General features: G+C 41.9%; 1 protein-coding gene across 3 annotated transcripts in view; it reads left to right on the forward strand.

Moving 5' to 3' along the window:
- The window catches only part of CMSS1 (cms1 ribosomal small subunit homolog), a 394,807-nt gene that overhangs the window by 261,881 nt on the left and 106,945 nt on the right, over positions 1 to 25,981 (forward strand). Inside the window, exon 1 of one of the 3 annotated variants that reach the window (XM_061380491.1) lies at positions 67 to 181. The exons of the other annotated variants lie outside the window; for them this stretch is intronic. Coding sequence (XP_061236475.1) covers positions 82 to 181 — 100 coding nt within the window. The 5' untranslated portion in view covers positions 67 to 81. Of the gene's footprint in view, positions 1 to 66; positions 182 to 25,981 lie in introns of those variants that run through there. 3 annotated transcript variants of the gene reach the window in all.

Consider the following 25,981-nt stretch of genomic DNA (forward strand, 5'->3'; position numbering starts at 1 on the left):
GAGTTCTGGTCTGGTTAGTGAGATAAATCATACATGTATGAAATCATTAATTTAAAATGTGGCTACTATGACTAAGCCCTAATGAGTGACAGAGACAGTGCCTGCTGGAGAAGTTCAGAGAAAGGACAAGAAGGACCAAGGAGACAGGAGAAAGATGGGCCCCAGGGGCTGCACCAGGCAGGTAAGGGGTGTGAGGAAACTGGAGGGTGGGTGTGAAGAATGCAGAGACCCACTGAGGCCATGCGGTGGTGGGAGGCCTCCAGTGCCAGGCTGAGGAGATGGGACTCGACTTCCTAGGGCCCAGGGAGCCACTGAAGATTTGTTGATCTACTATTTTAGAAAATGAAAGTCGTCGTTGGTGAGTAAGGGGTAAAGCAGCATGCAAGAAGAAACGATCAGCAGACTCTTGCCATTGTGCTTTCCTGTTTTCCACTCCACTTCCTCTTCCACCTCTCTGCACACATCCCCAGACTGTCCACCTAATGTACTTCTAAGAGAAGAAGCCACCCTCTAGCAAGATAGCTTTAAAGTATGCCAGTGCCCTAAACCAGAACAGGAAAATGAAATCAGACCAAATTAGAATGGTACCCGCACCAAGGAAAAAAAGACAAACTGTAGCCACCGAGTCTCCCTAGGAGTGGGGTGGAGGGGTGGGGAGCACGGTTTAAAAAAGAAATGGGGCATCTCTTTGAGACACAGATCTATGTAATAAGCAAGACCTAGGTGGCTCTAAAATGGACATGGGAAGGTGCAGATCTGCATTCTAATTAGATATACTAGCTGATCAGGGGAGAAGGCAATGGCATCCCCCTCCAGTACTCTTGCCTGGAAAATCCCATGGACTGAGGAGCCTGGTAGGCTGCAGTCCATGGAGTCGCTAGGAGTCGGACACAACTGAGTGACTTCACTTTCACTTTTCACTTTCATGCCCTGGAGAAGGAAATGGCAACCCACTCCAGTGTTCTTGCCTGGAGAATCCCAGGGATGGGGAGCCTGGTGAGCTGCCGTCTATGGGGTCGCACAGAGTCAGACACGACTGACACAACTTAGCAGCAGCAGCAGCAGCTGATCAGGACTACCTCAGCAATAGCCACGGTCGGAAACCACCTAACATTTATTAGCAAAATTTTCTTACTTAGGTGACGAATAGATGTGCACATAGAATACAGAAAGGTGCCATTATAAAAGGGGAGGGCACACATTTTTCGATGTTACAATATATAGGAGTCTTGCAGATGATCCTAAAGGACCAAAGATGAGTCATCGCTAAGGACAGAGAATGTTTGTGAGATGACAGGCTCTTCCTGCACATCAGTGGACCATTCCCTGTGCCCCACCTTGGACCCTCGGCGTTGGTTAGCTCAGATGGGGCCAGGCTTATGGACTTTTAAACATCTTCATAGCTGGTTCAGGACCCTACACAATTTTGCTTGGCGATTGGAATCTAAATGTCCAGTTGATGTAGGCATTTGTTAGTTATTCCAGATCAGATCATGCATGGTATTAATTTTGAGGCCCTTATTTTACTTATCCTTATTCTTTATGCTTTACCTCACTTTAACCATCTCTTTTGCCTCCCTAATGATACTTAGAGATCTGAAACAGTCCACCACTCTCTGTGGCAAAACTGTCTTCTTTTAATACAGAGGATTTAATACTTACCAGTATTAGCATCCATTCCTTCCCCACTTGCCCTCTGGGTCACTGTATGCGTTACAGTCAATCCCTCACAGAGTCACACCAGCCCCTCCAAGCTTAAACATGCCTCTACCTCTTCCTAGGGCTTCCCAGGTGGCACTAGTGGTAAAGAATCCACCTGCAACTCAGGAGATGCCAGAGACAAGGGTTTGATCCCTGGGTCAAGGAACGGCAACCCACCCCAGTAATCTTGCCTGGAGAATCCCATGGATAGAGGAGCCTGGCGGGCTACAGTCAATGCGATCACAAGAATTGGATACAACTTAGGGACTGGATCATCATAATTCAAAGGATGACAGCTTTAATTTTCTGTGTGCGAATTTGCGGGGCGGGGTGTGTATACACATACATACATACAGTTTTATTTTTTAAGCAACTGTATAAGCCAAATTGAAAAACTCTTGAGCTTCTACTGGCAGCTAATGTACAGAGATGAATGCTTTCTTGTCCGGAGTTTGACAGGCTTTAGAAGTTATTTTAAGGATCATTTTAATTTGGGGGCTTTAATTTTCATTTTAAAAAACTTGATTAGCTAGTTTTTGTTTTCTAGTTTACATGGTCATAAGAAAAGTCAATCTGCAAAAAATCTCATTAAAACTCTGGGCTTTGGGGCACAGTTGGGAAAAGTAATTTTTAAAAGCATCTCATTCCTTGTATCTGTAAAGAGGGTTCCGGTTGAAGAGAGAAGCTGGTCTGTCCTGTTGTTTGAAGTATGGAGATGAAACCGAATCAAACGTTAAAATCTCTCCACATGTCCCCCCCTCAATACTGTCAATCATAACATTGCTGGTACTGAATGCGGACTGGAAAAGTTGCTTCTAGGCCTCCTCTCAAACTCAACACTGGACCTTCTAGAATCAGGTAGTAGAGCCCTTGGTTTTGTCGTCATTGTTATTTGTTTTTTGTTTTGTTTGGGTTTCATTTTATTATTTCTGACGTCAGACATCCCAAAAGAATGGAATTTTATTTTATTATTTTAAAAACATTTTTTTAGAAAGGGAGATTTCGAAAGTGGGTTTCAGTCTGCTTTAAACCTTCTAGGGCTCTTTTCTTCTGGAGTTACAGGATTTTCTTCTGAGAATGTATTTGCAATGTAGTGGACTGGGAAGACAGAGGATATACCAAAGTAAACATTATATGAGCTTCTGCTTTGCAATTTACTTACTAAGTAGATAAAACCTCAGACTATTTCCTGTGTATCTTAAGGAACAAATTTGTCACCAGCTCCCCAGACCCACTGCCTGTCTTTTTTCAACTACTCACCCATCTGACCCCCGCAACACACACTCCCCACACACACTTTTTTCTTTTTAACATTAAAGCCCCTCCAAAGGCGACTTTAACGTTAGAGCCATTCCATTGGTATAAGCCAGTTTTCATTCTTTGTGTTTTGACATATGCAGCCCAGTATTAAATGCAGAAAACTGACTTAAAGACCCCTTGGTTCTCTAGGGGACAGAAGGCCCTGAAATGGAGGGAGGGAGACTCTGGCAGAGGGCTTGGAAAATGCTTACAGTCCTAATGGATCTTGTGATTTCCACTTGCTGGTTTTCTTTAGCCTCAAATTCGTTGAGGGCATGTTGGCAAATCACACTCATAAGAATGCTTTTAAAAAGTTCCGTGTTGCCATCTACCACATAAGGCTGATTTTTCCAAATAACTAATTTTTTAAGAAGTTCAGCGGTTAGATTTGTACGCAGTAAACATATTAGCAGAGGGCAGATTTGAGCAAAAAGAAACCTAAATAAGCAAACAATATGTTTATTCTTGTTGCTTACCCATGGATGCAGGATATATCAACCCTAGCATATGTCACACACTCACCCCTGTGTGTGCATAGCAAAACACTATTCTAGACGTTTGTTTGATATAGGGAAGAACAAGACGCAGTTCTTGCTTTAGGGTAAGTCTGATAGGGTTGAAACCCATGAGCCCAATTGACGAAATAGAATCTGGAAAGTGATCTAAGTGAGATATACATTGAGAAATCTGTTTGGTGTGATGTTTGTGGCACTGGAAGTGGATTGCCACCCCAGTGCTACTCCCAAGTGTAGTCTGAGAGCTGGCTGCATCAGCATCGGAGACACAGATTCTCCGGCCCACTCTAGATCTGCTGGTCCCGACTCTCTGGGTACGGGGTGGCCCAGTAATCTGTATTTTAAGGAGTTTTTATGTTTTAACAAGATTCTCCAGGTAATTCTTTTGCCCTCTAAAATCTGAGAACCATTGTTCTAAGCCTTAGTTCCCCAAGCTACTCTAATTCTCTTGGTAGTTATTATCATCCAAATCACAGGTGAGGGGAAATGGGAGTGTCAGATTAATTTTGCCAAAAGTAACAGCTGATATTACTGTTGCAGTATCAACAGTATTAATATTGTTAATACAGTTCTGATTCTCTTGAACCATATCTGTGTCATGTAGTCTGCAGTCCTCATGCCACCGCCTGCTGTGTCATCCTAGAAAGTGTCGACCATGAAAAACATTCTCTAAAAGAGTTCTTTCTTGGTTTTCCACTTGTGGTGTTACTCTTTCTGCCTACATGGAAAGCACTGACTTTAATAACTTTGCCAATGCCATAGTGCCCATAGCTGTGGTCACCGTGAGGCCAAGGTGCAGAGGCTACTTTAGGTTTGTTTTCCTGGCCACGTAATCATCAGATGATCAGTTGATATCCCCAACAACTACATCCTTGTGCCTGATTGGTGCACCAGCATGTCAGTACAAATTAGATTTGGGATGAGGAAGAAAACCTTACTTTTGAAGATAAATTCTATTTAATCAGCATACGTTTATATATATATTCCACCTACCATTTGCTTAATGGTGCACTCCTCATTATGAGGCAGTGGTGCTCAAAATGTGGTCCCTGGACCAGCAGGATTACCTGGGAGCTTGTTACGTGTGCACATATTGGGCCTTACCTGGGCCTTCTGTCAGGAACTCTGGGGGTGGGGCCCAGCAGCCTGTTCTTAAAATTCTTCCAGATGATTCCGATGCATACTAAAGTTTGAAAACCATGAAAAACATTCTCTTGAAGAGTTCTTTCTTGGTTGGGCTTCCCAGATGGTGCTAGTGGTAAAGAACCTGCCTACCAGTGCAGAAGACATGGGTTCAGTCCCTGGGTTGGGAAGATCCCCTGGAGGAGGGCATGGCAACCCACTCCAGCATTCTTCCCCGGAGAATCCCACGGACAGAGGAGCCTGGCAGGCTACAATCCATGGGGTCACAAAGAGACACAAACTCTGGGAACTTAGCACATGTGCACACATGCACTGTAAGGGGTATGAGAAGTTAGAGACCTAGCCTTCACTGAGAAAGATATTATCTGTGTTACCTTGTCCACCTGTGAATGGCTAAATTCAGATTGGGATTTCTGATAACTAAGAGCTCATGGAGGTATTATGATTTTGCTTTACCAATTTTGCTTTACTGTGTGTGCAAGATTCAGAAATGCCTTCTGCAGCAGTTTGCGGGGTTTTTTCCTTCCTCTTTTAATGAGAGTCAGTCACTTATTTATAAAACCAGTTACAGAAATTTCAACATATTTTAGATGACAATTACACTTTTTTTCCCTCTCTCCAGGGGTCTCAGTTGCAAAGAATTCTTATAGAACTGAATTGTTTTGTTGGTGTAGGCAGTCATTTGCCATGTGGTGAGCTTGAAAACAGACTAAATAAATGGTCTGGATGGTGACGTCATGGGCAGTGAGGATTAAAGCAAAGATAATGCAGAAGGCTGTGCTCCCTAAATAACCTGAGACCAGACCAACATCTGAAATCCTGGGTCACAGTTAAAGATTTTTGTTTGATATATTTACAGCCAGTCACTGCTTGTTTTTTCTCAGGATATTATATTTCAAGAGAAATCTGTTTGTCTTCTTCAGAGAGACACCTGACAATGTGTACGCCACACAGATCTCCACTCAGGTGTGCTTTGTATACAGAAGAGCAAACCTGGACTGTGATTGGGTTATCCAATATAGGGGCACCGAGTTGCACACTCCTGGTCCCATAAGTTCCAGGAGCTTTGCCCCCCTGTCGCCCTGCCTGCGTTTACGAAATAGAGAAACTGCCAGTGCTCGTAGTTGGCCTAACGTGGGAGATTCTTATTCAGACTGATTTACACTGACGCTTTACCTTCTTGCCCTTTCTCAGCATTTTCACAAGTTATTTATGTCTCTCCTGTGGAGCAGGTCAGAGTATAGAAAGAATGTGACACTCATACTTTGGAAAGCTAGTAGCTAATACCCTGCTGAGGGTTTTATAATTAAGAAAGATGATGGCTTGGAATGTTGTTGAATCCCTGGGCCTGGTTCATCCCATTCTTCCATGGGTGTATATGACTGAGAATAGTGTGTGATTTGCAGGTAAAGTCTGACCTCAGTCACTTTATCTAAAATGCTGTCATATCGTCTGAGCTTTGCAGATGTGTTATTGTTTTACAGGTTTATTTAATGCCAATATAAACCCATACGGGGAGGGAGGAATGTCTAAAACTAATAAGATTATCTAGGCTATCCAACAAGTCAGTGGTATACTAGTTTTGGTTAATAAATTAATGATTAGCTAGTTTTAGAACTATGTACTTTGCTCTGAGTGCTGGTGAATAGTAATATAAAATACATTCCCCAGGGTCTCTCCCAAGCCTTAAGCCACGAGGGCTACCATTTCAAAGAGGTTTTGTTGACCAGCTAGGAAGCCCCTAGGCTTAGTACAGTAGAGAGGCACAGAACACAGATACGATCAAGGCTGCCCCACAACTCACTCGTGCTCTTGTGTGCCGAAGACCCAGTTCACCTCTGGGGCCCCTTTCAAGCCCCTCCGAAATGCAACTTAAAATTCACGGAGGGTCTGGAAGGAGATTAAGCTCTGAAGTCACACAGACCTGGATCTACTGCTAATGATGGAAAGTTCGGAATAACTGCTTCGTAAAATTATGGAAGATTACATGGAGCCCATGTAAAAATGCAGGACAATCAGAGAAATGCACGTTTAATCAAAGAAATACCCTTTTTCACATTTCAAATGGGTAGAATTTTGTTACTGTCATTCCTGGCATTGACGAAGATGCAGGAAATAGGTGCTCTTGCACATTGCTGTTAGTGTAAAGGCAGTTTTGCAATGTTAGCATAAACCAGGATTGATGGATGGACGGACGACAATTAGGCAGTTAGTCTTTTGATCCAGTAATTACATTTTAAGGTATTTATCCCAAAGAAGTCATAAGGAAAATGTATAAAGATTTAGCTACTGCTTATCACACTACTGTTTATAATATTGAAGAACTAGGAGCAGTTCACACAGGACTGAAATTTTGTAGTCATTGGATGGATGCTGATTCTCTCCTACCTCTCTTGGAACCCCCATCCACTGCCACTCCCAGCTCCATCCCCACCACAATGCAACCAGCAAGAAAACCAAGGCTAAAAGTAGTAAGTAAGGGCCACAAGGGAGAAGGCAATGGCACCCCACTCCAGTACTCTTGCCTGGAGAATCCCGTGGACGGAGGAGCCTGGTAGGCTGCAGTCCATGGGGTCGCTAGGAGTCGGACACAACTGAGCGACTTCACTTTTACTTTTCATTTTCATGCATTGGAGAAGGAAATGGCAACCCACTCCAGTGTTCTTGCCTGGAGAATCCCAGGGACGGGGGAGCCTGGTGGGCTGCCTTCTATGGGGTCGCACAGAGTCAGACACGACTGACGCGACTTAGCAGCAGCAGTAGCAGCAAGGGCCACAAAATCAAATAACCAAGATAAACACCTGGGTTTCAGCCTTCTAAAGAATTCTTTGCTGCTGCTTTGCCTCTTTTTCATTAACATCAAGACTGACTTTCACAGGTCCATAATCCTTTATCCTCAATTCTGAAATTCAAGAAGTCCCCCAAAGTGCAACTTGTTAAGTTTTATGCAGACTCATTTGAAAACAAAACCTGATCTGAACTGTCACAATTCTGTTTAGAGTCTCTGATCATTGGCTGTGAATATTCATTTATCTTCCTGCAGGAATATTGTTTGATTAGTGGGTCTTGCCCAAGAACCTGCTGGAAGTGTTATATAATAATGTATATACTATTTTACCTTTCTAAAATCTAAAAAATTCTGAAATTTTTTGGTCTAGGAGTTTCTGATGAGGCATTTGGAGCCTATAGCTTCTTCGGCAAGGAGAAATCGACATATTCAAGGTTGAACAATAGAGCTTCAGATATGGATTAACTTACTTTTAACATTCCATGTATGGAACCCAGTGCTTTATGTAACAGTGAATGTTTCTCTAGCCACAGTTTTTTCTTAGTTTCTCTGAGTTTAGGTGTTCACTATTCATGTGTTGAGGCTGGATATTAAATATTCTCCTGAAGAGGGTTAGTGGTAGTTTAGCCGCTAAGTCGTGTCCGACTCTTGCAACCCATGGACTATATAGCCCACCAGGCTTCTCTATCCATGGGTTTCCAGGCAAGTCCTTCTCCAGGGGATCTTCCTGACCCAAGGATCAAAGTCTGGTCTCCTGCCTTGCAGGCAGATTCTTTACCAGTTGAGCTATCAGGGAAGCCAAAGAGGGTTAATTATGAGAATAAAATTAACTTCATCTGGAAAGGACACTTACAATGCTCTATTAAAGATAATGACAAAAACCATTCCTATATTAAAGGTAATGATTCAGAAGACCTGGCTGTTAAGACTGGCATGTAGTTAGTCAACATGCAAAAGCCCATAGTTTTATGTTCTTGGTCTTAATGCTCCTATTTCCTGTTTGGACACTTCAAAAGAAAACACTCATCACTGGACTGTGGGTGGCTGGGACAACAGCAAAGATGAGCAGAGCTGTCCCCTTCTTTGTGAACTTGCCGCTATAGAGAGCACTTTCTCCGTGTTTTGTGTACAGTGGAAAAGGTAAAGACTTCTTTCTTTGAATTCATTATCAGTCAGTCAGTTCAGTTCAGTCGCTTGGTCGTGTCTGACTTTTTGCGACCCCATGGACTGCAGCACGCCAGGCCTCCCTGTCCATCACCAACTCCCAGAGTTTACTCAAACTCATATCCATTGAGTCGGTGATGCCATCCAACCATCTCTCCCTCTGTCGTCCCCTTCTTCTCCTGAATTCATAGGTTATCAATCCAAGAAACGAAGTTCAGCTCTTTCCACCCTTCCCCAGCAGGTGGCGCTGTGAAATAGAGGGATATGACAGTGCAGTAAGCTGCCTTTCCCACAAACCCAGTTACAACCTTACCAAGTACCCACATGATTTTGGCACTTAACATATCAATTGAAATACTTGAAAGTCTCCTAAAGGTCTAGTGCCTCAAACAAGTTCTGTTTAGTTTCCAGTCTTCTGTAAAGCTCCTTTCCTTTAAGATCAGCCATGTGAAGTGCTCACAGCATTGTGACTCTAGCCTTAACCAGATTGCTGAGGTCCTATAAAAAGGTACAATCCTGGTTCTGCACCTGGATGTTAGAATGGATTCTCTCTTCCCATTTGTGGAGAAGGCCATGTTCTCCTCTTCCAGGTGTAGGCCTTATTACCCCTCCTGCTTGGGAAAGGATCCATTAACTACTTGAATGAAATAACTAATTGGTGTTTCAGCCTTGACTGAGCCAGTCATTATTAGCTGCCTTCTCAGATACTCTACTGGAGAAGGCAATGGCACCCCACTCCAGTACTCTTGCCTGGAAAATCCCATGGACGGAGGAGCCTGGTAGGCTGCAGTCCATGGGGTTGCAAAGAGTCAGACACGACTGAGCGACTTCACTTTCACTTTTCATTTTCATGCACTGGAGAAGGAAATGGCAACCCACTCCAGTGTTCTTGCCTGGAGAATCCCAGGGATGGGGAACCCTGGTGGGCTGCCATCTATGGGGTTGCACAGAGTCGGACACGACTGAAGCGACTTAGCAGCAGCAGATTCTCTACTCTAAGTAAACAAATGGTTAAGAGAAAGGGGGAAATAGCCTGTTGTGTCTCCCAGGCCTCTCTTTTTGGAAGGACTCTTTCCTCCTCTACTCTGATGGTTGCATTTTGGAGTTCCAGTATATCAGCCAATTGAATCAGTGTCATAGTCTAAGACCAGTGGCTCCTTCAGGCTGCAGTCTCCTGGGCCACCAGACAGTTTATACTCATAAGAACTTTCACTTCTTCTTCACAGACATTAATAGTTTCCTGGCACTGCCTTTCAGGAAATGTCGTCATGGTCTGGAGGAACCAATAAAAATACAAGTAACCTGTTTTGACAGATCTCTTTTCTGCCAGAAATTTCAGAACTGGTATAGGGGGTGGGGCAACGGCACACCAGTCCATTTGTGGGAGCATAGGAAGAAATCGTACATTTGCCAAAAGACTGAGAGGTGATGCCTGCCCTGAACATGAGCTGTAGATAGCTCTAAAGCTCTAAACAAATTCCAGCTCATTCTGGCAAACTTTAAAAAAAATAAATCTGATGTGAGAAGGCAACTCAAGTCTATGGTTCACTGGGAGATTTTTTTTTTCTCTCATTTTTCTTCCTTCTTATTTCAAACACAATTCTGAACTCTTTTGATCCTCAAATAGAAAACTCACACATTAAAAATTAATAGCATTTGATTATGGATGCGCACGTGGTATGGCCATAAGGTATGCATAAAAGAGGCCATGGCTTTGGATAATTATTACCAAATGGCTAACTCTCGGTGCTCTTTGCTCACCCCCGTTATGGCCAGAGCACAGATCTGAATCTCATTAATGTAAGAGATATTGAATGTTGCTCTAGGACATTGATTGAACTTAGTTTTTGACTGGGGTAGGGGTGGAGACGCTCATTGCTTTTCCCATGCAAGTTTTTGAGGGAAGTTGATCACTGTAATACTAAAAGAATGTGGTTAAGAGTAAAAAACTGATAAAAGACATCAGAAAAGATCTCTGCTCTCTTCTAAACAGTGAATTAGAAGTATTTTTTCACACTAGCACTGATTTCAAATACTCTGCATGTTGCTTTACTCTCCTAATCTGCTTAAACTTCAGCCTAAGTACTGGATCCAGCCCCGGCTGATCCAGGGAGTTCGAAGCGGGGACGGCTTCAGCGAGGATCAGGATACAATAGCTTCAATTAGATATTAATTAGAGATATAGAGAGTAATAGAATGAGGATAGCTCAGTAGGAAAACTCAGTGGAGAAAAGAGGCTGAGTAGCTTGGTTTACTCGGGAGACCAATAAAACTTCAAGACAAGAAGCTTGCACCACTTACGTAGGCCGCAGGTGTCCTTCCGTTCTCCCGAAGGAGAGGAGACACTGAGGCCTCCCCGGTCGGATCTTAGAAGCCCAGGCATAATTAGTAAGCATGGTGGGTTCCGAGCTACAGATGGAGACTCAGCCAGAGTGGGAGAGAGAGCGACATGGGGAGACCAGTCTTTCGAGAAACTGATCCCAATTCTTTATTTTCCATGGTCTACTTTTATACACTGAGATGTTATGCAAAAGTCACGCGGGGTCAGCAGTCCTGACTTTTATCAAAGTCAGGTGCTTCATACAAATGTATACAGAGGTCTTAGGGGTGTTACATCATCTTCTGGCCAAGGGGCCTGCTGACAATTTATGACCCTCTCCTTGTGACAGCGGTCAGTCAACCAGGACACTTATTTCTCCAGGGGTGAACAGACGCCACCCAAATAAAGTTACATTCCTATAAGGGTGAGGGTATAGTGGGTTTTAAGAAAGAATTTACTTAGCCTAAGGTCTAACGTGATTTATATCAAAGGTTAATACTTATTTCTTCTATATATTCATTAATGTGTGTAAGGGCAGGGGATGTGGAGACTTAGCAACCAACATTGGCTCAACAAATGAAAAACCCTTCACCAATACAGTTTCTAATTAGCCCACTATACTTACACTAATGGTTTTCTAACTTTTCTAAGGAACTTGTTTTTAGAAGGTTTAAAGCATCTCGTGCCTCACACAGATTGCTATGAGCAATCACATGTGGCCGGACAAGCCTGTCAGGCTGGCTAGAGAACCTTCAGAGGAGTTTGTAGGTTAAAACACTCTTGTCACGCCCAGGAGTTTTTATTAACTGGAGCTCTAAGTTAACTCCTTCTCCGAAAGAGGTGGTGGGGGACAGCCCCCCGTAAAGTCAGAGGTGTAGGTGAGAGCACAAAGTAGTAAAGTAGGCAGGCTCTGGTTATGGGGGTAGATGCTCGAGGATTTCCAGGGGGACTCCTGAGGCTCGATCCCGCCTTTGTGTATGTCGAGCCTCCTTCCTCATGACCTTTGCCATGGGCTGAGTGCCTTACTCTGGCCCCCAACACATCACAAGGTTATATAACCTAAAGATCAATTGTGCCAATTTAAGAGTGGCAACCCACTCCAGTACTCTTGCCTGCACATCCCATGGATGGAGGAGCCTGGTGGGCTGCAGTCCATGGGGTCGCTAGGAGTTGGACACGACTGAGCGACTTCACTTTTACTTTTCACTTTCATGCATTGGAGAAGGCAATGGCAACCCACTCCAGTGTTTTTGCCTGGAGAATCCCAGGGACGGGGGAGCCTGGTGGGCTGCTGTCTCTGGGGTTGCACAGAGTCGGACACAACTGAAGCGACTTAGCAGTAGCAGCAGCATGGGGTTGTGATAAGTTGCTACTCCAAACCTATCAAAAGTTGCCCATGAAAAAATATTTTATATCAGTAATATTGTGGTTTTCTCTCTTTGTGAGTTTCCTTATTAAACTCTCTCCTATGTAGTATCCCTTTCCTAGACTTTAGAAACTTTTGTTTTTAAAGAGTCTAGGTGTGCTAACGTTTCTAAACTCCCTTTTTATGTCAAGTCCTTATAATTGCCGCTGTTTTGGATATATCACTATCAATTTTTGTTGCAGAAGTAGAGGAAAAGTAGATTTGATCCTGATTTTCTCTTACCCATTGCATCTTTTAATTAAAATCTTGCACTTGTTACACAACTAGCTGGATATAATGGAGAAATGTATAGGCCCAGAAGATAGTCAGGTATGGGGCTATTCTCTGGGGACGAAATGCCTCAGTAGGTATTCAGTCCCTGTTAAGACTGTCAACCTCTCCCATATTGCCCCCACCTGAGCAAAGCACTCAGAATGGACATTGTTTCAGCCTCTTGGTAAACCTTCCCTTGGAGAAGGCAATGGCACCCCACTCCAGTACTCTTGCCTGGAAAATCCCATAGACGGAGGAGCCTGTTAGGCTGCAGTCCATGGGTTCGCTAAGTCGGACAAGACTGAGTGACTTCACTTTCACTTTTCACTTTCATGCATTGGAGAAGGAAATGGCAACACACTCCAGTGTTCTTGCCTGGAGAATCCCAGGGACCGGAGAGCCTGATGGGCTGCCGTCTATGAGGTCGCACAGAGTCGGACATGACTGAAGCAACTTAGCAGCAGCAGCAGCAAACCTTCCCTGGTTTCAAGGTATTCATTAAAACCTCCTTGGAAAGGGGGATAGAGGAAGTTTAGAAAAGACCAAGGATGTCAGTGTCCAAGTCTGCATTTCAGTCAGAGCCAAGCTGCATCTTTGATGTGTGTGTGTGTGGAGTGGCCGGGGAGTTTGGGGTGTGTGTGTGTGTTGGGGGGTGGACTGGTGGCCCTGAAGGCTGACCCTGAACACACCTTTCTTGGTCCACATTCAGGCTCTCTGTCACTCTACTTCATCTATCCTAGCCGACACTGTTTGTCCCTGGATGATCCATGTCTGCCTTCCATATGATTTCAACTCTTGCCCTCCTCTTCCTGCCCTGGTCTCTTTTTCTCTTAGCTGCCACTGGCCCTTGGTTTCCTCTAGAAGAGTCCCTGTGACAGCTAACCTGGAGAGGTGATTGAAGTTCTCACACGGATTGGGCCCCCAACTGGGTTTTTTCCCAACTGTGAACCAGTGAGCTATCAATCAAGTGCCTTCTGGAGGGCTTTGCCAGATCAGCTAATTACTTACATTTCTATAACTTGATATGCAAGACCGAAACTTGATCCACAGACCGAAACTGAAATACAGAGTAATCTTACCTGCAGAGGTAAAGGACTAGTCTTTCCTGTGGCAAGCTAATTAGCACATGTCAGGAGAAAAATGTCATCCTTAAACTGTCATTCTTTTAGATAAGCAAGTTGTACTTACCACTCTTTGAGTGTTGCATGGACCATATTTTAGGACAGAGCACTCAGCAGTAATATGTGAATTAGAAGTTCACTGATCTTAGCCACTTCAAATCTCATGTGCGAAGATCCTTCACCTATTGTTTCCACAAACCCATGGATTGTTCAGCTGTGAAGGGAATATTCTTAGAGATGGGAGACAGTTTTTTCCGTGGCCATCGGACCTAGTTGATCCCCTGCATTTCCAAATCCAGACTCTAACTTGAGTCTAAATCTGAGAGCTTCCTTTGACTCAGGCTTGGGATTCTGACAACAGATTTGTCCCTGGCTGGTATCTCCTCTACTTCTGATCGTAACTAACTGGCTTCTCTTTTTTTTCTTGTGACTCTCACTTTGTCAACTCACTGTTTTGAAAGATGCAGAAAAAAATTGTTGACCCCAGATTGATAGAAAAATGAAGCAAGCTTTCACATCACTAAAGTGAAGTCGCTCAGTCATGTCCGACTCTCTGCGACCCCATGAGGACCAGGCTCCTCCGTCCATGGGATTTTCTAGGCAAGAGTACTGGAGTGGGTAGCCTTTTTCTTCTCCAGGGAACTTCCCGACCCAGGGATCGAACCCAGGTCTCCCACATTGTAGACAGACGCTTTACCATCTGAGCCACCAGGGAAGTCTCACATCACTAAAGTATACCTTAAATACAAATGAAATAGCTTTCCTCTGCAGCTTTCTGGAAAATATTGGGGTCGGGGAGGTGAGGGGGGAGACTGATAAGCCTAGGTCAATAAAACAGAAATCTTGAGGTTTTTCCTTTAGACCTTATGTGCAAAACCAAATAAGGAGTTTGGGCTCAGGATGCAAGAAAGTGAGTTCTGTGAGCAAATATCTTCATTTGGCACATTTTGTTAGGGCTTCTTGAAAGCCAGGAAGTTTTCAGTGCCAAGCTGATCCCTCAAGGGATCCTGGGAAATAGCCTGCTTGTCTCCTTAACCTGACAGCCAGTGTTCACTCTAACATTCAAAGTGAAAAGCAGGGAGCGTGTTGGCAAGACTTCCCAATTGATGTCTCTGGGTTTTGGCACCAAGAAGACTTTATTAGGAACCCTTTCTCTCACTCTTCTTAGGCTTTTCTTTACAGTCTGTGGGGTCACAAAGTCCAACATGACCAAGCGACTTTAAAACCCTAGAGTTCATTCAGCATTACCTATCTCCCTTTGATTGCTCCCTGATGTTCTCACACACAGAGGAAGCAATGCTTTTCCTGTTTCCTTTCTGAAAACGGTTTCTTTCTATTCTGTGGTTCTCCCTTCTTACCTTTTTTTAATCTTGCATGTGGGTCAACTGTCTTCCATAGTCAACTGCAGGAAAAGGTTTGTGGGGGCTTTTTTTTTCTTTTTTTTTTTTGCCTTCCCTCCTCCACAATTGGAAAATATGAGGCAGATCCTGTTTATGTATGCTGTAACCTCAAAAGGAGCTGATATGCTGTTGTCATTAAAGAAGAATCCGGAGCTGTTTATCCTGCAGAAGAGTACCAGAGCTCTAAATTGGAAAGCCCCCCTGGGCCCTCCAGGCTGACTGTGGCGAGCTCTCTGCTGCTCTCCCTAGACTGTTCCAAAACATAAGGCAAAGACTTCTGCTACTGAATCTGCCTCCTGCCCTCCAGGAACAGACAAGATGTCAGACTCGTGCCTTTATAAGAAATCAAGGGTCTTCTTCCTTTATATGAATATGTTCTTTGAGATCTGTTTTCCGGAGGCCTTTTGACTCTAAAATGTAACTTGAATGCATAATCTTCCTTCCACTATTTTCTCTATAGATCTTTTTATCATGTTACAGAAATCTTTTCCTAAGTCCATTTTATAGTCAGTAGGTTTGGCAAATTGTAGTACAATGAGCTTTCTTTTTTTCTGAAAACTAATAAAAACTGTGCCTTTAGTAATACATCTTTCTTTTAAAGTTCAGTTTCCAGTTTTTTTAAATCATCTCATTTTCTATACATGTCAAACATAAGGCCTCTTTGATAATAAGCGTTTTTTTTTTTTAATAAAGCTATTTTAACCTATTGTATTTTTCATGATTTATGTTATTGATCAATGTTTCTTCACTTTTGTTTGTTTTGGTTTGCCTTGGGGGCAGACCCAGGCTCCCATTATAGGATTAGAAACTGTCAAACAAGAAACGGCCAACCTGGAAATACTCCTTGGCCAACTCTTACTTCTGATGCCATGTCAATGCAACACGATCACTTTTCAAATAACAGGCCCCTAGAGAGATGGGAGAACTATCAAGAACATACCAATCACTGCCACAGAAATAGTAACAGGGATAAGCCACAATCTGCGTCTTATCCCTATGACCTTCACCCTATAGGAGTAAAAGGTGTGGGATTATAAGGCAGTGTTTTCTTTTTTTTCTTAAGTTCTCTTTCCATGGAAGCTTTATTACACTTAATTTTTTTTTTTCTTGAGAAGTTAAAAGTAATATAAATCAGAGAATCTAGAAGGTGGTGGAATTCTAAAACTGTCACGTGATTATGGGAACAGGAAGATGAGAGATTTGATTTAATTGCTTTAAAATGTTGGCCAGTAGTTCTTGAGTTGTGAGAACAAGTCTGTGAGAATTGAAAAGCTATAAGAAAAATCTTTGAATACAGCACATCATCTGGTTCTGTCTTTGTGTGTTTTACATGGCACTCTGTATTTAGAAATAATTCAGGATTGGAGAAGAGCTCCTCATAGTGCCACCCCTGTGTGGGAGCCCATCTCATGTCCATCTCTTTCAACATAACTTGGACAAGGCCCAGAGGATTAAGCCAAAACCCAAACCTATTTATTAACCTCACGTTCCTTTTAGGGCCAACTTCCCTCAGATGTTTTTCTTCTAAGTTTGTGTTTTGGTGAGGGGTGGGGGGAGTTGGTTGTGGAGTGGATGGAAGGCCTTTCTGTTCAGACTGTGATTTAACTTCACCCATGTAGATATTATGTCATCTTCATCAGAGACTCTTTGTGATTCCTGCTCTTGCCTGTCTGAGTTTTTCCTTTCTGCCTCCTACCCCAATCTTTGTTCTCTATTTTCTTTCATCTTCCTTCCCTTATTATTTGAAGCAACATCTAGAATATGAATTATAAATTATATTTTCAGAAAATTGCATAATATGATAATAAAGACAAGTTACAGATTCAGGAAAGTTTCACCCTTGGTAACAACCTTGGACCAGGAACCAGGACTCACTGGTACCTGACCTTGGGCAGCTTACATGTCTGGGTCTCAGTTTCTTTATTTATAGGAAGAGGCCCCTAAGCGCTGCAAGCTTTTCAAGGCAATCCTTCAGTATTAGGATCCAGGAGGGCTGAGTAGGAGCTGAGAAATCATTTTTAACAGGTTCCCCAGGCAGTTCTGAGTTAGGTGGCCCTCAGACCTTGCCTTGAAGACAACAAAATAGATCATCTCTTACATTCCCTTTTCTCTAAAATTTTGTGATCCTGGGTCTTCTTTCAACTGCATGGCTCTGTACAAGTCTGCTGCTTCCCATAAACTCACTATTTTGTCGGCCATATGTATAACTAAAAAATATGTTTATGATCTTATCTGGAAAACCCTTAAAATGTAAATAACAACTTTTATTAGAGTTAAATACCCCTTTTGGTCATTACTCATCAGAGTTTTGTCTGATTTCTTTACTCTCTCATCATAAGCTTTGTTGTTGTTTAGTCACTAAGTCTGTCCGAGTCTTGCAACTCCATGGAATCCACCAAGTTCTTCTGTCCTTGGGGATTCCCAGGCAAGAACACTGGAGTGGGTTGTCATTTCCTTCTCCAGGGGATCTTTCCAACCCAGGGATCGAACCCATATCTCCTGCATTGGCAGGCAAATTCTTTACCACTGAGCCACCAGGGAAACTCCATCATAGCTTATTTCTATTTAAAAAAAAAAAAAAATCCCTCACATCTTTCAGGCACTTTCATCTTCCTGAAAGATTGTTAAATCCAAAGCAGAAATCCAAGTGCTCACACTCTTGTACCCAAGAACTGAGTTCTTTTACTAACTTTTCCCTCCCGCCACCATCATCATTTGTTGAGGCCCTCTGACGGAAAGCTTATTATAAACTTCATGCTTTGCTATTTCCATTACACAGTAAAATCCTATCTCTTCTTTGGTTTATGCTAAGTGCTAAGTCACTTCAGTCATGTCCGACTCTGTGCGACCCCATAGACAGCAGCCCACCAGGCTCCCCTGTCCCTGGGATTCTTCAGGTAAGAACACTGAAGTGGGTTGCCATTTCCTTCTCCAATGCATGAAAGTGAAAAGTGAAAGTGAAGTTGCTCAGTCGTGTCTGACTCTTAGCGACCCCATGGATTGCAGCCTACCAGGCTCCTCCGTCCATGGGATTTTCCAAGCAAGAATACTGGAGTGGGGTGCCATTGCCTTCTCCGTCTTTGGTTTATAGTATCTATCTAGTTGTTCTTGACATGTGTTTGAAGTTCCATCTGCCCAGTGAATGTCAGTCTTCTGTGTTATTTTTTCCTTGATGCTTGTACTTCATTGTGTTTTTACCAAACTGAACTCATGGTGTACTTTACTGCCCATAATCTCCACAGGTCCATTAATATTATTTGGCCTCACCTCTGTCTCCTCTGGGCTTCCCTTGGGCTCAACTGGTAAAGAATCCACCTGCAATGTGGGAGACCTGGGTTCGATCCCTAGGTTGGGAAGATCCCCTGGAGAAGGGAAAGACTACCCACTCCAGTATTCTGGCCTGGAGAATTCCATGAACTGTATAGTCCATGGGGTCGCAGAGTCGGACATGACAGAGCGACTTTCATTTCAATTCTGTCTCCTTTGCCATCTCTACATTTGGTGCCATTTGAGAGACTTAATATTGTAGCATCCACTCAAGCTTCCAGGTCATCAATAAAGTTGTTAGTGAAACTGTTACACAGCTTGGACATCATACAGACTCAGCATTTTACAACTCTGCTATTGTTTCTTGCCCAGCATTTTGTCCTGTACAGTTAAGAATAAAATCCAACGGGTACTCTTCAGATTACAGTTCAGACAGGAGATACCTCTTTCAAGAAGATCCTTCGCTGTCCACAAGAGAAATCAAAACCCTCATTCACATAGGTCTCTCAGTACAAGGCTGACCAGTGTATGCTTACATAAGCTTGTTTGCAAATTCTGGTTAGGTCTCCCAACATCACAGACAATTGTGTTTTGAAATCTGGGCCATTTGAAAGAAGAGTAGATGTTGGAAGAGCTTTTATTTGACATGCAAAGACCTTAGGAAAACCAGTTATGCACACATTGTTCATAGATATATAGGTTTGTGGGAGCAAATGGCAGCACACCGTAACGCAGAGACCCTGCCAGTATCCTGTGAGCATGGTATTTTTAAGAAGCAGACCCCTAGGAAACTACCAGTGCTGTCTCTCAGTTACAGCCTGAGAAGCAGAATGTATTTGCACATCACTAGAGTGTTTCAGGGCAGCAACTGGACTTGAAAAATGAAAGCTCTTAAACATGTAGGTGTTTAGCTACTAGACCATGGCTGGATTCCACCTTCAAGGAGTTTATTGTATAAAAAGTTAATACAAGGCAGTGCATATTTCAGATAAGGATGATTTAGGCAAATGAAGAGGGGAGAACAACATTCCAGGTAGAGGAATTACAAAATAATGTGTATTCCTGAGTTAACTTGCTGTGTAAATAATACAGAATGAAATAAGTTTGTTAACAAGAATATGGATTTTTTTTAATAATAAGGAATTATTAAAATAGAGATTGGAGAAACGTGCTTTCATTCATTCAGACTCTAAAATAGAATGTCAATAGGTGGTTCAGACTGTAAAGAATCCACCTGCAATGTGGGAGACCTGGGTTCAATCCCTGGGTTGGGAAGATCTCCTGAAGGGAGGGCATGACAATCCACTCCATTATTCTTGCCTAGAGAATCCCATGGACAGAGGAGCCTGGCATTCTGCAGTCCATGGGGTCACAAAGAGTCAGACACACCTGAGTGACTAAGGACAACACAGAATAATGACCAGCTAAAAGGTTATTAATTATACTAGCAATATTATTCTATTGATAACTTAGAATTGGGCTTTTTTTAAGATGGCAATACTGGTTTGATAACAATTTCATCTCAGTATTTCAGGATATGAACATATTGGTGTTAAAAAAATAAATAAATAAATAAACATATTGGTGTTAATATATTTAGACCCACTTCTCATTTGGAACAATTAAAGAAAGAGAAAAATGAACTTCTCAAAGTCTCAGTATATTGCAGAGAAAATTACAGTTCTTAATAAAATTAAATGCTCACCAGAAATAACAACCTTTCATATTTAACATATTTTTACTTTAGCTAACAGTAGATTAAATCAGAGCAAATAGGAAACATTTGTCTACTTTTTTCTCTGTTTTAGTTCTGAGACTTGGAGCAGCTAAGAATATGGTACATGGTGGTTATTTTAGTTCTCTATTGCTGCGTAGCATACCACTCCAAGTGGTTTAGAGCAACAGTTTATTTATTGACTGGGCTTAGCTAAGTGCCTCTTCTCCACGTGGTGTGGAGTAGTGGTCTCTTGAAGTAGTATTCAGCTGAGGCTGAAAACACACAAAATGGCCCCTGATCCTCCAGGGACTCTATCCATATCCTTCTCAGTATCCAGCGGTCTGTAGCAGATTTCTTCACAGTGTGGTGACTGGATATGCACTGGAGTGCAAAAATGAAAGCACCGAGCCATTTTAAGGCTAACTTACAGGAACTTCCCTGGTGGTCCAGTAGCTAAGACTCCACAGTCCCAATGCAGGGGGCCCAAGATCAGTCCCTAATCAGGGCACTTAGATCCTGCGTGCCTCAACGAAGATTGAAGATCCTGCGTCCCACAGCTAAGACTTGGTGCAGCCATAAAGAAAAAAAAAAAAAAAAAAGGCTAACTTATAGCCAGAAACAGCTGATGGTCATTTTTGATGCTTCCTATTGGTCAAAGCAGTTACAAGGCCAGCCTAGATCCAAGGGGAAAGGAAATATCCAATATCTCTTGACATCATGAATGGCAAAGAATTTGTGGCCATCTTTAATTTACCATGTGGTTGCTTAGTAAATATTTGTTGACTGACTATATGAATGTTAAATTTGAAGTTCTTAATGTCCTTGGTTGCATTTGAGGTGATGCTTATGTTGTTGCTTTGTAGGGGAAGAATGTATTTTGTATTTCATGAAAAATCAGAATTGTTTCAGCATATCAGCAAGAAAGTAGATTTTTAAATTTTTTGGATAGATAGAGCTAATGTCACTTCTGGTTATTAAAACTCTTTATAAGTGTGTGGAATGAAAACACTCTTCCAAATTTTTCTAATTTTCTCTTCATTCACGGATTCTATTGTTTTTAATGAGATCATGTGAATTCCCAAAATATTAAATACCTATGTTCATATTTCAGAACAAAAATTAATTCCCTAATGAAGCCCAGACTGGGGTGGTTACTGCCATTTAAAATTTCTATGGCTCATAACCTTTATGTTAACCTTAAAAAAAAAAATCAAGATTTGATATCCCCATTATTTAAAAAGAATTCACACAGAATAAAATGGACATGGTTGTGGGTTTCCTTTTTTTTTACTTTATTAAAGTATAACAAACTCCTTTGTGGTATAATGTAATCTCCATCAAAGATTCCCATGGTATGTTGAGAAACAGTAGAATCTTGGAGTAGATCAATCAAGCAACCATGTGAGAAATTGCATTTTAGTGATAGTCTCAGCTTTGGGTCTTCCACAGTATTTTTTAACCTTTACTGCATCCTTCTGCTGAAATAAGTTAGCCACTATCCTTAAAGCTCTCATAAGCTAGCTTAGAGGGGAAAAAAAACAAAAACTTTTTATAATTCTAGGGTTCTAAATCTCCCTGAGCAGAGTCTCTCTTTACAAAAATCAAAATCACCAGGGAACATGTTAAAATGTAAATTTCTGGAAGGACCCCCACCCCTCACCCCACCCCAGACAATTCCAGTTCTAGAGTGAGAAGTGGACCCCAGGAATATGAACTTAATCCTTCAGGTTAAAAGACACTTACTCCTTGGAAGAAAAGTTATGACCAACCTAGATAGCATATTCAAAAGCAGAGACATTACCTTGCCAACAAAGGTCCGTCTAGTCAAGGCTATGGTTTTTCCAGTGGTCATGTATGGATGTGAGAGTTGGACTGTGAAGAAGGCTGAGCGCCGAAGAATTGATGCTTTTAAACTGTGGTGTTGGAAAAGACTCTTGAGAGTCCCTTGGACTGCAAGAAGATCCAACCATTCCATTCAGAAGGAGATCAGCCCTGGGATTTCTTTGGAAGGAATGATGCTAAAGCTCAAACTCCAGTACTTTGGCCACCTTATGCGAAGAGTTGACTCATTGGAAAAGACTGATGCTGGGAGGGATTGGGGGCAGGAGGAGAAAGGGACGACAGAGGATGAGATGGCTGGATGGCATCACTGACTCAATGGACGTGAGTCTGAGTGAACTCCGGGAGTTGGTGATGGACAGGGAGGCCTGGCGTGCTGCGATTCATGGGGTCGCAAAGAGTCGGACACGACTGAGAGACTGAACTGAACTGAACTGAATGCAGGTAGAGCTAATCTGGGCCTCATTTTGAGAAATCCCTCTTAAATTTCTCCCTACAAGTCCTAGAAAGACTGAAATTGGTGAGGTTTGGAAGGTAGATTCCTCTTTCTGTTCCCTCACTGACAAGATGCAGTTAAAGTGGCAACAAGACAATGTATGGGTTTATGAATAGTTACAATGATGTCATTTCTTGGGCTTCTTCACCTAATTATTTATTTGCATTGGAGCTGGAAGGCTTGTGAGAATGGATAAGAAACGCTATTACTTATTACCCAAATAGGGCATGGACTGGATTTTCTTGCTTGGCCCTTTTTTGAGATACATATGTATGCTTTCCCACCATGGCTACCAAACCAGTCCACTTGCAACTGGCTCATATTGCTGTCTTAAAATATGAGTTTAGACTACAGATTGCTTTTAGGTTTGTTTGCAAAAGATAGATTCGTGTATTTCTGTTATTATTATTTATTCAAGACATGTCTGTTGAGCATCTTGTATGTGGAAGGCGTTTAGTGTTGTAAACAGCCAGTGTTTTATTCATTAATCTTGCTGATACTCTGGGCCCTCATCTGATACTCCCTAATTTTAGGGGAAAAGTTTAGGGACTTCACACCACTTCCATGGTACATAATCTGCTCCTAAAGTGAACCTTGCCTAAATTACCCAAGAGTCCATCTTCTGCTCTTAATATTTTCAAGAGATGAAGATTCTTTAGAATAATTTACAGTCTGACATTTTTCACAATCTCTGCCTGTCTTCTACTAATCTTAATCTACATTGATGCAATTAAATAAAACTTTCTATTTTTTCTCAGCAATAACAGTGGAGAATAGTGGACCACCTTTCATGTAAAGCAAGTTATATACCACCTTTTATCATCATCCAACAGATATGCTGATAGTTAATTTATGTCCTTGGAAACCTAACAGTATTCTTTGAAAGCCCAATGTCATACTCTTGCTCAGACTAATCTTATCTGTCAATGTCAACCCCTTGAAAGAGTACTTGGCACCCCTTATCTTCCATATATATATTTGTGTAGAAAGACCTCTGTGGGTAGCTTAGGGATTAACTGCTCATGAAGATTTCTTGGTTTGGGACTGAAATCTTGTAGCTTGGCCTCTGCACTCTAACCGTTGCATCCTTAAAGCCTTTGTGCCAGTATAGTTTGCTTTTATTAGTGTGACTGTCACCAAAAGTTCTCTAGGAAGTGTGCTTTTTATATACATGAACACAAGAAAATAATAGAATCTTTAGCAGGATGGTCAAGCTGGCGCTGTTACTACATTACATCGTGTTTTTTAATGGTTAATGTCATCCCTTAGTTGTTTTAGAGCAGGGTTGGTTTCTCAGCAGTAGCGCTGTTGACATCTTGTGTTCGATGTATCTAAGTTGCGGGGGTAGGGGAGGTTGTTCTGTGCATTGTAAGATGTTTAGCTGCATCCCTGGCCTCTACCCACCAGAAGCAAGGAGTCCCCTCCCATTGCAGCAATTAAAAATGTCTCCAGATACTGCCAGAGGTCTGCCAGGGACAAAGTCACCTCCAGCTGAGAACCACTATTTTAGAATATGAGGCATGGCATGTTTAGACCTAAGGCTATCGGGAAAAGAACTTACTATATTCCCTCTCCTTCTTCAAAAATGTACTGTGTAATGTTCTGAAAGTATCATTACCCAAAGATGGGACGCTTCTAGACTTTTTTAGTTCCGCTGAATCTTTAGAATAAAGGTGCAAAATACAATAATCTTGATTCTTCATCATGTTGTCTCTAACACACCAAGAACATTCTTGTTAAACTAAGAGCTCAGTATCATAGAATAAAGTAGGCCACATAGAATTCTTAAAATAGTGTTTGCTTTTGTTTAACCCACTGAAACTACACATGTAAAAAGTAAATATTACCTAGTAACCATATAACTCATGGGCAAAAATTTACAAATACAGTATAGCAGAAACTTAAAGGAACTCTTCTGTACTATTAGGGAGAAAGAAATTTTTATTATTATAGATGAGAAAACTCATTCATTAATAGCTTAAGGCTGGTAATTAGTTAATGGTTTTTATTCCCTTCTATCAGCAAAATATTATTCATTTGCAGAAATGTCTTGGAGAAGATGGCCCATAAAACCTGGCTGAAACATGAGCCAGCTAGGAAGGCCTTTAATAGCAACATGGCATCCATGTTTCTGGTCATAAGAATGAGCTCTGGGAAACAGTTCCCCAGAGTAGCCACTTTTTAGTTGTAGTCAAGCTCCAACAAATTTTCCTTGGGGAAACTTTATAGACACCACACAAACACACCTACTTTCTTATGCCCTTGCTTAATTTATTGTTACGTGTTTCTATTTCTGGGAGGTCCATAAATGTCACAAAATCTGCTTGTCAGCATGATATTCGAAGACTTATCCTTGTTGACTTAAGACACCACCTAGTTTGAAGAGATAATTCACCCACTGGGATTTCTTTTGTAAAAATGACCTGTCGTACATTCCACAATCTGTAGGATTGACTTGCCTGTGGTTTTGAAAGAAGAATAAATGGAGAACTCCTTGCCCTTGTGGTTTTATTTACTGTTTAGAAAAGTTCAAGTTTAATATAGTAATTTAGAATGTATACATCTGACTGGCTACATTTATGAAATCACAATTCTTTAGCAGCAGTTTAAATCTCTGAAAAGTTACGTGGGTTTTATGTTCACGGTCAGACATGCTGGTAGTCAGTGCCTTACTGGAGTCAAAGTTGTTTAGAAAGTGATTCAAGGAAAGGATTTTTACTGAATCTCAGGAGTGCTTAAACCTGTAGCTGCTTTAAAAAAAAAATCTTTACCAACTAGTTAATTGCAAAAGGATTACTGTAGATGAACAGTTCTCAAAGTATGTTACTTGCAACAGCAGTATTAGCATCACCTGGGAACTTATTAGAAGTGAGAATTTCTGGACCCAACCCCAGAAACTCTGGGGTTGAGAGCCAGAAATTTTTTTAATTTAAAAATAATTTTTATTTATGTATTTATTTTTATTTATGGCTATGCTTGGTCTTCATTGCTGCACAGGGTTTTTCTCTTGTTGCTATGAGGGTGGCTACTCTAGTTACGGTGCTCTGGCTTCTCATTGCAGTGGCTTTTCTGGTTGCAATCACAGGCTCTAGGCACGCGGGCTTCATTAGGTGCAGCACATGGACTCAGAAGCTATGGCTCACCAGTTCTAGAGCACAGGCTCAGTAGTTGTGGCACACCAGCATAGCAGCTCCGTGGCACATGGGGTGCTTCCCAGCCAGGGATCAAACCCATGTCTCCTGCATTGGCAGGTGGACTATTTACCACTGAGCCACCAAGGAAGCCCAGAAATCGTGTATTTTAACAAGCTCTCTGAGTGGTTCTGGTGCACACCAAGATTTGAAATCCATTGTTTTAGACTGTCAAAATCATTGTGACTTTTTTCCCCTACCTGATTTGATGGTTATTGTCTCTGATGCTATAAAAAGCAGATTTTTATCAAGAAGAAAATATAATTTACTTAGAAGTAGATCCCTTAGAGAAGGGAATGTCTACCTACTCCAGTATTCTTGGCTGCAGAATTTTATGGACAG

The sequence above is a fragment of the Bos javanicus genome, chromosome 1, assembly GCF_032452875.1.
Source record: "Bos javanicus breed banteng chromosome 1, ARS-OSU_banteng_1.0, whole genome shotgun sequence".
NCBI lineage: Eukaryota > Metazoa > Chordata > Mammalia > Artiodactyla > Bovidae > Bos > Bos javanicus.